We start from the raw sequence: 12,361 nt of genomic DNA, 5'->3' as shown, positions 1-12,361 counted from the left end.
TCACTGCCTGAATTACATTCTTATTTGTCGCAAGAAATAAATTTTAAAAAAATATGCAAGATTCCTCATCTGCAATATATTGAAATGTTCCGTCATATTGACGGTTATAAAGTGGGATATATCAAGAATAACTATCCTACACCCTACTAATGAAATAGTATGGTTAATAAATAATTACACAACTCTATACAGATACATACAGTATATTTTAATGATATAATATGAAACAAAAAATATTTCTGCTCTAATCGGCTCTGAGACGGGAGCTGGCTCCCATCGTTCACTTAAAGGAGCCGACTCGTTCGCGACCGACTCATCACTAGCATGGATGTATAGGAGAACTAGAGTTCTAATAGCCTAATACATCCATGCTCAGCAGTAATGAGAGTGACTCATGTCCAGTGTGTAACATTTAGGAGGAGCTATTGGCAGATATTGAATATAATATTTATAAGTATGTTTTCATTAGTGTATAATCGCCTGAAAATAAGAATCGTTGGGTTTTCGTTACCTTAGAATAAGCCGTTTTTATCTAGCTTACACAGGGAGCGGGTCCCCTTCCACAGAGATCGCCATGTTGCACCGCCATGTTTCTACAGTAGCCCAGAACAGACAAACCAAACACTGGCTCTAGAAAGGGCCTTTTGCGTTATTCGCGGCCGCCGTAGTTTCTCCTACACGCTTAGAAGGGGAGGGTGAGGCGAGCGGTATTCAAATGGTTGCAAAATGCAATTTCATCGCTAGATGCCACTAAATCCTACACAATTCTCTTTTAAATTTAAATGTATTCATGTTATGAATAATGTAATATTCTGTTCCAAGAAGGTCTTCTGAGTTATCTGGCTAACTTTGCTGGGTAAAAGCCAGAAACATCAAAACCCAAAAATGTTATAAATCAGATAATGGTCCGAGGTTCCAGATATGAGAGTTTTATAAGTTATCCAGATAAATCAGTAAAACTGCTTTTTTGGAATACGTTTTTTCAGAAATTATGAGTTGTCATAGCAAGAAAGTCACAGGTGTAACTAATAACATACATAAACGCTGTATTATAAAAAAATAAATGAATGAAAAAGCAACAAAGATCATACAGTATGATATGATTGATAGCACCCCAGCTACTAAATGGATCTGGAGGTGAGATTGTTCTGTCAACTCCCAAGGACAAGAATGACTGTTGAAGCTCAACAAAAAGATTTATTTCATTGATAAAAAGGATTTTTTTTAAAAGTAAAAGCTCATCTTATTTATTCATTTGCCTACATTGCCAAAATATTCTCAAGCAAATACAATATAAGAAAATCACCCATTTTAAAACTGCGTTTGGCTGATGTATGAGGTAGTACTAGTTGGTGGATAGGGTCACATTTTTCTAGTCTGGCTAGTATGAACACAAGGACTGTTTACAGCAACCTGTTCCAGTGTTAATATGGGAACCTGACTACTGTTTTAATCTTTCTCCGACATGTCCATGACAATTCCTAAGTTTTCCATTATTAATGACTCTGTTAACCGGGTTAATGAATTATGCTCCTAAGCGCTTTATACCAAATAAGACCGGACTAACCCCAGTTGTCAATCCGTCCCCTTGGATAAATGATTCCATTCGACGCCATAGAAGAGACTATAGAAAAGCTGAGCGCAGATGGAAAAAAAACAAACCTTCATGTTCACTACCGTCACATGAAGGAGCTACTAACCATGCTCAATCAACTCATCAAAGATGCGAGAGCGGCATATGTCTCTGTCTCTGATCAACAATAACAAGCATAACCCTAGGTTTTTGTTCAACACTATAAACCAGCTTCTAAATCCTGCCCACTCTGGTGTTCCTGCCAACCTTCGAGTTTATCACTTTGATCAAGTCACCTGTGCTGAGTTCAGCCCTATTTCCATTCAAGATCTCTCTGATATAGTTTCTCATATGCGTCCATCATCCTGCCCTACCGATATAATTCCTACTAAATTTCTTAAAGAGGTCCTGCCAGTCGTTGCCCCCCGTCTTCTCTCGATAGTTAATCTCTCTCCTCTGGCTCTTCCCCCTCCTCAAAAAAACCCTCCATAGATACCACTGATTTAGCTAACTACAGACTTCCAAACTTCCTTTCATGTCTAAAATCTTTGAGAAAGTTGTTACTCACCAGCTGCTCCAGCTGGTTGAGGGCCATAGTAGCACATCCCCATTCCATCAGATCTGCTGAATCTGTGGCTGGTTTTAAGCTGCTGCTGAAAACTCATTTCTACAGATTAGACCTTCTAAAAACACTCTGTTTGCCTTTAGTTGTGTTTATTTTAGTCATATGCTTTAATATTTGTCTATGTATCATGCATATGTATGTGTGCGTGCATGTATGTAAACATGTATAGCCTACTTGTATTTGTATGTGTGTATTTTATCCTATATGTGGAGCACATTGTAACTGTGTTTTAAAAAGTGCTATATAAATAAATTCTTAATATTTTTATTTTTATTATTATTATTAAGACAGAGATGAAAAAATGTGCATCTATCCTTTAATCTGACACTATCCATATTGTCCAGTAGATGGCGAACTCGTACTTTCAATAACCACCTGTCAGTGCAGTCCGTGCACATAGTAAAGGAAACTGCAGCACCAAGTCAAAATCAGATGCCATTTCAGCTTCTGCCATGTTCTCCCTTTCTTGAACCCAAGTGACAGTTCTTCAGAAACATCCCCAACAAATGCGACACCAACAGCTGCGCTTCATCTTCTTAAAGTTGGATGGATAAGGAGAGGGACGGTGCACGAGGAACTAACGCTTGTCTTTAAAGCATAACTAAACCAATATCATGAAGCCAGTGAAATAAAAAATATATATTTTTAAAACAACCTAATTTACGAAAAGAATGGTTACTTTTTTCTTACTGCGGACACGCGCAAGTTAACATTATACGTGCACGCTTCCGTAAAGCAGTGACAAAGATGGCGGCTGCCGCCGGATCAGGTAAGCAGACTTCCCCGACAGTTCAGACAGTATCTTTTCGGTGATTTTGCTTAAGAGGTACAATTTCCAAAATACCAAATGTGCTGCATAATAGTTTCCCAAGATTCTAGCTGCAGCGGAGTTTTGACTGTAACAGGACTCTGTGAAAGGAAATGCTGTCATTAACGCTGCTTGCTAGCTAGCTCATTAGCTAGCTAAGCTGGCCCACAGTCATTGAGCAACACTCGGCCATCTGCAACAATCTTGAGGTAGCGTTACCATTGTGAAGCGTGTTGGTCAGAGAAAATGCTGCATTAGGATTAGGTCCACATCACAGATCACATGTGTCTGGGGTATTGGTGGGTTTCTCTGTTCGCTAGGCGGTGACGCCCGTGACTAGCTTGATGGGTAGATAAGTTATTTGCTTAGATTTACGTTAGCTGGCAGCACAGCCCTGTTCAGCAACTGGAGAGTCATCGCATTCCGGAAGAAATGCTCAAAAGTAGTAGTCAATAGAAACTGAACCCAATGTATTTTACTCCACGCGTTGTTTGGCAACGTAGTCTTACTGCTTATTTAGGTACGTTAATATGAATATCTGTCCTTAGCGGTATGTTTTTACATTTGATAGTTAAGTAGGCAACTCATTAAACAGCTAGCAAGGTAATGTAGTTTCTCACACTTAGGTGCATCCTGAAACTGTTCAGTTAAAGTCGACAGATTGGTCATCCCTCTGAGGGACTGCTGGGATTACCCTTAGCTACCCCAAAGCTAATGACTTCACCTAATGCCAGGTTGGGCAAACTATTAAAAATGGTGTCTGTCTGAAGATACCCCTGCTGCCATAAATTAAGGCTGTCTATATAGCCTATTGACACTGTCACAACAGGTGATAATTTATGAGCGTAGACCCAGTTTAGTAGTACAGAATGTTCAACCTGTGGGAGCAGTTTAAACTTCTTCATGATGTCACAGCATGTGCATTTGGCCATCAAGGTGACGCAGCTGTCTATAGGTCACCTCACAGTGGTCTGCGTAGTTAACAGCCAATGCCCCCTTTCTTTTGATCATTTTCTAAGAGACATGCCAGCATCTGAGATTTTGATGGTTAGTTTTACTTTGCACAGCTGTCATAGAAAAGTTCTACCCATTCAGATGTGTCCATAATGAGAACATGGATCATGCTGCATTTAAGTAAAGTAAACATTATTTTCGTTGACTATTTCTGTCCACTTGCGTTAAAATCCTGAAGAACAGGTTTGCCGGAAAGCAACCTTACAGGACAGAAGGTCTTCCATAGGTTACGCCTGTAGAGTCATAAGCTAGGTTTCAACAATGCACATCCAGACTTTTTTGACCTGGAACACTAATGTAAATTATTTAATTCAACTAATGAAACAATTAATTAATAATCATACCCAACTGAGTCATTTTAGTATGTTAGGAGGTTGATAGGTGATACTATGTTTTAGTAGGAATCACTGCCAGATATTGCTAATTTGAAAATATATTATCAGTTCGTAAGTGATACTAGAGGCATGTTTTTTTTTTTTTACACACCTTCTTTTGGGTTAGCCTAGCTTTTGGTAAGCAGCTTCTGTTCAGGGAAATAATTTAGTATGATATGACAGAATTTTCTCCCAGCGTGTCATTAAACCAAAGTCATTTAATTATCCCTTTTTCTGTGTGTGCCTTAAGGCGTTGTAGTTCCCCGCAGCTTTCGGCTGCTGGAGGAACTGGAGGAAGGCCAGAAGGGAGGTGGAGACGGTACAGTGAGCTGGGGCCTCGCAGATGATGACGACATGACGCTAACTCACTGGAATGGCATGATCATTGGCCCCGCCAAGGTGAGCCGCCCCCAGGGCCCACAACACTTTCATACATCATACTGCTCTTCTCTTCAGTTGGCCAATAGGATTCCAGCATTGCACTGATTTGAAAAAAATGCTTTGAACAAATGTCCCTGTAAGACAAAAGGGACCATCTAACACAGTTCAGGATTGCTCAAAGTTGAAAAACAGAAAACATTGGGTGTGCTCCAAACACTTAACTGGTACAGTGACGATTTGTCCCTAATGAGTAGAGTTCTCACTCCATTTAGAACCAGTACATGAAGGGAACGTGTTGCTTGTGCTGACCTGAACCAACAACTTGTCTCGTAAGAAAAGAAAATGCCATGGTAAAACAGAGGCTGCGTTTTATTTGGCCATGTGGGTGTGCTGCACTTGCATGGTAGCAAGGGTGGGGAACGCTCTTAAATGGAATGCATGTGGTACATGAGGTTGCAGGTATGATGCTGAATCTCTATCAGCTTATGATCAAACAGCAGCAGGCAGTAGTGTAGATGCTATGGTAACACTTTTTGTTGAGGATGAGCTGTAATAAGGTGATCTAGAAACAGGCAAATATCAGATAGGGCGACTTAAAAAAAACAAAAAAAAGCTCTTTGACAAAGTGTATGCAAACTTTTTGCAGTTTAGATGAACCTCCCACAAGTCATCAAGGTAAACAACACCTTTTATTGTGTTGGTGCTCTCAGTACTCCATATCCCAGGTATGTCAACTGTGTGGAAATTCAGCATATGATGGGCGCATGTTATTAAAATGAAACCATTGTCCAACCAAAACACTCTGACCCAATGATTTAGATTTTAAATGCAAAGCAAAAAAGGTTCTGAACTCTGAAATAGACATTTCAGATGCACTTATTTGTACTTTAACAACATGCCACTGGTGAATTTACATGGGAAAAAGCAATATGCTGTGATGGTTTTGCTTGTCAGTTAGTTGGGACCATTTAGCATTTAACACCAGAGCGTACTAGGGTCTGTCCCCGCTAGGCTTGCAAAATTCTGTGACTATTCAAGGTGGAAACTGTCCATGCGAATTAACATGTATTATTATGTAACATTGTATTTTACCGTACATGTACATACTTATCATCAACCGGTAAATCCACTTTGTACACTTATTTTAATTATACTTATGTCCAATTTGTATTTAATTTATCTTGCCTGTATTATAGTGTATTATATTTTGATTTGCTTAGAACTTCTACTCCTGTGTGCACTGATGTGATTGTGAGCAGCTGTAACAAAAGAGTTTCCCCTCGGGGATCAATAAAGTATTTCTGATTCTGATTTCTGATTCTGATAACAGGAATTTTTGGGAATTAACAGGAAATAATGGGAATAAAATGGAAACATAGGGGTTATTTGCTCAGGCTGTATTTACCATGTCATATAGAGATAGAAACAAACAAACCTTTTACGATATCCTAAGCAGACATAATTATAAATCCTTCTAATAGAAATGGAAAAATCAACAATTTAGTTGAGTTGAACTTTGATTAAAGGAGTTGACTTTTTTTTAACATGGTATTGAACTTTCATTGAAGAACAACAAAAATACATGGGCTGTATGCAAACTTATTTATAAATTTATAAAAGATGTTTTACAATGAAGAATGAATGGAAATAGATTAATTAAAACTCCCCAATTAGCATGCTCAATCAAGCTGCATCCCATATGGTAACAGCTAGCTAGCAAAAACTAGCAGAACGTGTTAACAAGTTATAAACTGTGTACTTTACTTTAGGCTATTATCTGCTGATTAACTGAAATATCATAAAAATATATAAAATATATTCACTCCAGTAATAAAATCAAAACTTATCTAAAAGCATGCAGTCCCTTGGTTCAGACAGTGCAGTAGTGTTGGCTGCACATGTGATGATGAGGAGAAATCACTGTGCATGCAGAGGGTTGTAATTTTACTGAATTCCTATTTAATGGGATGCTGGCAAATTAATTGTACATATGATGGAAGAGTGCACTGCTGAATGCAGTGCATGGTTACAAGTCAATTAAATGGGCATACTTTTAAACAAAACATGCCATAAGACCTATTGCTTTTTATGTGTATTTTCCCCCAAATAATTTTATATGTAAATGTAAGTGCGATAAAACCTTAGCTAATAAAAAGCCAATATTTTATCAATATACCTGTTCAACAAGCATAAACATGTTAACATGTAGAAAGCAAATTTGGCAAATTCTTGTAAACTTACTGCTGGCGGAGACAAGCCAGCCCCTCGTCTCTCTACCAGCGGTAACTTACCTGCAGTGAATCACAGCAGCAGCAGAGGGAGGAGGACAGAGGACAGGAGGAAGGACTGATACTGACTGATGTCTGTGTTCTTCATTCTTTCTAAAGTTCACTCAGTATTTTGATGTCAGGAATATGATTTATTTTATTGACACTTTAGATTTGTTTTCAGTGAAATATTATTGAGTTTATATAGTGAATTTGCTGTTGTAAACTTGCTCTAGAAACAACATTTAGTTAGTTAAATATTAAATTCTAATCCAGTTCTGAATTTATTGTCTTTTTAAAAGAATATATTTTAAAAAAAGCAATTATTTAGTAATGAAAAAGAACCGATAAGAGTATAGATCAGAGTAGAGTATCGATAAAATCCTAATGATAGCCATCCCTAAATGATAGTTTAACACTACAGTGAGTCAAAAAACACATTTTATCGGGGACCCACTCAAATTACCACCTTTGGGTCCCATGGACTCACTACATTGAAAACCTATCAACATCACTGATAGTGAATGCTCTCTGAGGAGCTGGATGTGTTTGAGTTAGTGTAGTTTCTGTTGCAGTGCGGTAGAAGCTCTGAGGTGGAAGAGGCATGTTTTCCTAAGAGCCAAGAACATTGTGGGTGGTTGTGCTCTCTGTGGTGGCACTTGCATGGTTCAGCCTCCCCTTTAGAGAGTTAAGATGATGTAGTACTTCCTAGTGTGGTTTAGAAGTAAAGAGAAGTACATGCATGCACTAGTTAGCTTGCACTTTTGCAACATTTGAAGTGGCAACCTGGTTACAAGACTGGTTGCAGTGGCAGCAAGTTAGGGTGTGTCCCCTAGGTTACTAGAGCACTTAAGGCTGTTTCTAAGGACCAGCATCTCATGTTCACTGCACTCAACGTTTTCTGTGCAGCTGCCTTCAAACACTCAACTTAAACAAGTTAAAATCAACACTACTGTTCATGCAGGTGCTGCAGTTGTCACTGTTACCTGTCACAAACTGACTGAACACTGAATCACAGATTACTGATGTTGTGAACAGGCACAGAATTGACAGAGTATTGAGCTGGAATCAGAGCAGGGACTTCACTCAGCTGTGTTACATGTTTGTGAGTCTCTTCACCTTAACCACTCTGTCCACTAGAGGTTTGTCATTGATAAGATGTCCTCGCTTTCTGAGCTGTTGTCCTTCATCAAGCTTTGTTAAACATGTAATGAAATGTATTAATCACATGGTCCTTATCAGCGGATAAAGTTTGCTCTGTTGTCATGAAACTGTAGATGTTAGATGATTTTCTGTGATATGGTCAAAAGCTTCAGAACAAGCAAGTAAGGGGACCTTGAGTGGAGATTGTTTTGTCAACCGCTGTTCCAAGGTCAAGAATGCTCTTTCAAGCTCAATCAGCAAATGTGGTTAATTAATGGCAACAAATTAATAGACACCACAGACCATCACATTCCCTTGACTCTCACTCTTTGAGCTAACCTGTCATGCTTTCTTTAATTGCAGACTGTCTATGAAGGCAGGATATACAGTCTAAAAATAGAATGTGGACTCAGATACCCAGAGCATCCCCCTCTTGTCCGCTTTGTGAACAAGATCAACCTGAGTGGTGTACACAATTCAAATGGTGTGGTGAGTATCCACATTTTGTCACACATCAATTCTGGCCTGTTTGATCAACATTCTAAGTTAAGTTATTCATTTCAAGTGTTAAGTGGTATGTTGTGGACTGAATTAGACCAATGCAATATATGTACAATTTACCAAAACCTACTCTGCTCCCAAGAGGAGCTGCTGCTGCCAGTTAAATTTAAGACTGAACTTATTCTTCAGAGTCAGTGGTAGCTTTTAGTAGTAAGTTGTTGGAGAGTTGTTGAGTCACTACCTCCCTACTCATGTTACACTGGGATGTAGTAACATTGTTCTGCCAATCATTTTAGTGCTGAGTTTCATGAGTAAATTACTGCTTCAGTTGTCATTTACTTCAGCTTCATAGTTCATGTGGCCTCGTGTCCTTCACAGACCTTATTTTAGGTATAATGTGTTATTTTCTATAGAAAATTAAAACAGGGTTTGGCATCAGTGAACCATCTGCTGTATAGAATGGCTTTGACCGGCCATTTTATTTTGGTAAGGTTACCAGATGGTAAAATATGTTACAGAGTAATCCACTGAATTGAAATACCTAAGAAATCAAAGTACTTACCTACTGCAGCCTTCCTGTAAATCAGATATGCCATAAAGCAGTCCTTCTTATTGAATTGACCTGTCTACAACCGTCTAAATACAAGCAGTTGGTAAAAAGAAGCTACTATTGCCGGAAATCTCAAGGTATTTAACCATTTGATTAAGATTCAGGGGCCATATTTACAGACTGCTCCTAAATGGTTCTAAAATTCATAGTTAAGAGTTTCCTCTCAAAACCTTTTCACAAAGCTGCTGAGAGCCACTTTTAGTAAGGAAGTGAGAGAACTCCTGAGCTAAGAGAAGGGGTGGGGTTGATCCTGTTGCTTTTAAAGACATCATGTTTCATGATCGTGAATGAATAATTTTCATACATGAAACAAAGTAAAATATTAACTTGTTTTTTTTCCCCAGTTGACTAAACAATTCTTCATCCGTTTGATGGTTTAATTCCACATATAGGCCTAGTGCAAATTTTACTGGGTAATCCAGCCATGGCCATGAAATCATCTAATTCATTAATTTACTTATTGCAGTTGGTCATTATTTAATGTATACTTAATGAACTGTCAAACAAATTGGGGTCTGAACAGAGAATGTTTGGTTTGATAGCAGTAGGTAGTTGCAGGTAGTGCAAACCATCCTCGCTGGTGTTATTGGATTTGCTTAGAATTCTTAGTGAGCGGTTAGGATCCTCATTAACTCCCCACCACCAAAATATGCAAATCAAAACATTGACACAATCAGGGGAACTACCTGCAGCAGCTGACTGATTGTGAGTCAGGAGCTAGTTTTAACCCTAAAATGCTTTGTGAGTTTCTCTTACCTTGACCAGTTAGGAGCTACTTTAAGCTTACAGAAATCAGTTTTATATTTCTGCCTGTATTTTGATTTTAAAAAGCTCTTAAAATAAGTTAATTTCACTCTTTGTGTTGACACACTGCTTTAGCCTAAAACTGCATTCTACATATTTAATCTTAATGCCAGGCTGCACAATAGGTTTCTTATTGAGGCCATAATAAAAAGCACCCCCCCCCCCCTCTTTGCCCTTCAGGTGGACATAAAGGCGGTGACAGCGCTGTCCAGGTGGAAAAACTCCTACAACATCCGGATGGTGCTGCAGGAACTCAGACAGCACATGATGATGAAAGAGAACAACAGGCTTTCCCAGCCGCCCGAAGGCCAGGTGTACAGCAACTGAGGCTCCTGCTGTCATCCCTCCCTGACAGACACACACACACACACACACACACACACACACACACACACACACACACAGCATCTTAAACAGTTAACACTGACTCTACTACTTTCAAACTACACAACCATCATCTTATCCAAGACTCTTGACTCCCACTTCCTCCCTCGGGAGCCTCCCATTGGACAAAGGGAGGGATGCACAAGTGAACCCGACCTCTTCGCCCAGTCATCCATTAAAGTTCATGGTGCAGACCAGACATTATGAAACAAGAATACTGTACATCTTGCTAATGTTGTTTTTTTAATAATCTTTGTGTTCTACATCCAGATTGTAAAATAACAAATGACCTGATTGAGTGTACCAATTATGTGTGTGTCCGCTGGATTCTTCACATGTGGTGACAGTTAGTCCCTGTTATATGGGTATTGTGGTGAGAGATTTGAATCAACTCACTACTCAGAAAAACAAATATACTCCTGTAACCCCGACTGATATTTTAAATGTTCAGATCATTCGGAGTTGTTTTTTAAACAACAAACGTCAACATCTTGCAGTATGCCAAATGTATCCTCACGGAGAAAAAATGTACCCAAAACAATGCTTTGCTTGGTCTCCCAGGCTATGTTAGTCTCACGTTCCCCAGCTTCCACAATCCCGATGATGTGAATTTGACAAGCCTTCCTTAAATGATTGCATGTCCGGTACATGGGAATAAACTGCTACTAGACATTCAGTGACGTATGTATCAACGGGGCACTGCTGGTTCATCACTTGTGTTCTCAGACTTGTCTTCTGTGTGCCATATGGTTCATAGCGCTTTGTGATAGTGATTGATTATTAGCAGCCAGTGGGAGGGGTGTAGGGAGGGGGATGGGGGGGCTACAGGTCCTTGTGCTTTCTCTCTTCAGAGAACAAAGTTTGTATGCTTGGAACCTTTTCAGGATCACCACTGTACTGTGGCCTGTGCGGAGCAGGAGGAGCTGTGATTTTTTTTTGTTAGCTGTTTTTTGGGTTCTTGTTTTGGTTTCTTTAGTCTGTGGGCTTACCTGTGTATCCTCCATGGAGTTGTCTCTTCTCTCATACAGTGAATGCCCACTGAACGCAATGTATGGCTTTGGATGTTTATTTTATAACGGGTTGAATCTAATCAGGGTGATGGTGACCTGTTGCATGTTTTTATTTGAATTAAACGTTATTACTTTTGCACGCGTTTGTGTCATGATTCTCTAAGGCAAATTTCAGTGCATTGTATTCCAGTGGAATAGCAATATAACTTCTGCTGAAAACAGGACTCCAAACATTTGAAAACCTTGTTTTTTGACTGTTGGTCAGACGGTATAAGCGACCGTAAAGTGATTTCCATCAAAAAGGTACATTCTAAGTATCATATTCTCGCCCACTGTAGACTTGAAAAGTGGCTGTAAAAAGTTGGGAGTTTTGTTCATAAAAATGTGGCTGTGGACAGTTTGAAATTATGTCACTTACAATGAATTCCAATGGTAATAGGTTTCACGGTCGAAAAACGTTTAAAAATGTACTTTCCAGCCCACATAATCCATTATGCTGTCCATGCATATGTTCCTCCTGTTTTCAGCAAAATATGATACAACATACACTACATGCGTTTGTACCTTGCATAGTTAGCTGTTCACATTTTGTGGTTGCTCATGACAACGTAAACAATTGCAGTTATAAGCCAACCTAAGCAGCTCACCTTTTTAGGATAGGTTAACAATTTTTCAAGTTTGTCTTAAAACTAGTGCTCATATGATAATTAAAACAGGTTTTGCTTGTAATCATTCTTCCTGTTCAAGTTGGCCATTAAAAGATCCCATCCTGATGCACTTTAAATGGAAGCGATGGGCGACAAAATCTACAGCCCTTATTTTGTGAAAAAATTTATGATTTAAACGTATCAATGGTAAAAGTAAGCT

At 39.0% G+C, this 12,361-nt stretch overlaps 1 protein-coding gene across 4 annotated transcripts; it reads left to right on the top strand.

The window, feature by feature from the left end:
* Window positions 1-2,622: 2,622 nt before the first annotated feature.
* On the top strand, window positions 2,623-11,633 carry ube2v1 (ubiquitin-conjugating enzyme E2 variant 1). 4 transcript variants are annotated; one of them, XM_044168874.1, is made up of 4 exons: window positions 2,662-2,967; window positions 4,645-4,793; window positions 8,549-8,674; window positions 10,281-11,633. In XM_044168874.1, the coding sequence occupies exons 1-4, from the start codon at window positions 2,946-2,948 to the stop codon at window positions 10,425-10,427; spliced, it is 444 nt and encodes a 147-aa protein (XP_044024809.1). In that variant the 5' UTR covers window positions 2,662-2,945; the 3' UTR covers window positions 10,428-11,633. The 4 variants fall into 4 exon arrangements, with proteins under 4 accessions (XP_044024827.1, XP_044024809.1, XP_044024817.1 ...); XM_044168882.1 differs by lacking the exon at window positions 2,662-2,967 and adding an exon at window positions 3,043-3,215; XM_044168864.1 differs by lacking the exon at window positions 2,662-2,967 and adding an exon at window positions 3,460-3,526.
* The last annotated feature ends 728 nt before the right edge of the window (window positions 11,634-12,361 follow it).

This window comes from Siniperca chuatsi, linkage group LG2 (genome assembly GCF_020085105.1).
Source record: "Siniperca chuatsi isolate FFG_IHB_CAS linkage group LG2, ASM2008510v1, whole genome shotgun sequence".
Classification (NCBI taxonomy): domain Eukaryota; kingdom Metazoa; phylum Chordata; class Actinopteri; order Centrarchiformes; family Sinipercidae; genus Siniperca; species Siniperca chuatsi.
Note: the sequence above shows the minus strand (reverse complement) of the source record. Positions and strands in the feature narration are given on the sequence as shown.

Bases quoted from the DNA above. Each gene is read 5' to 3' on its own strand.
- ube2v1 (XM_044168864.1), top strand. From the start codon at position 3,475: ATGTATTTTACTCCACGCGTTGTTTGGCAACGTAGTCTTACTGCTTAT. The intron at 4,794-8,548 runs GTGAGCCGCCCC...CTTTAATTGCAG, and splicing joins TGATCATTGGCCCCGCCAAG to ACTGTCTATGAAGGCAGGAT. The intron at 8,675-10,280 runs GTGAGTATCCAC...TTTGCCCTTCAG, and splicing joins TACACAATTCAAATGGTGTG to GTGGACATAAAGGCGGTGAC.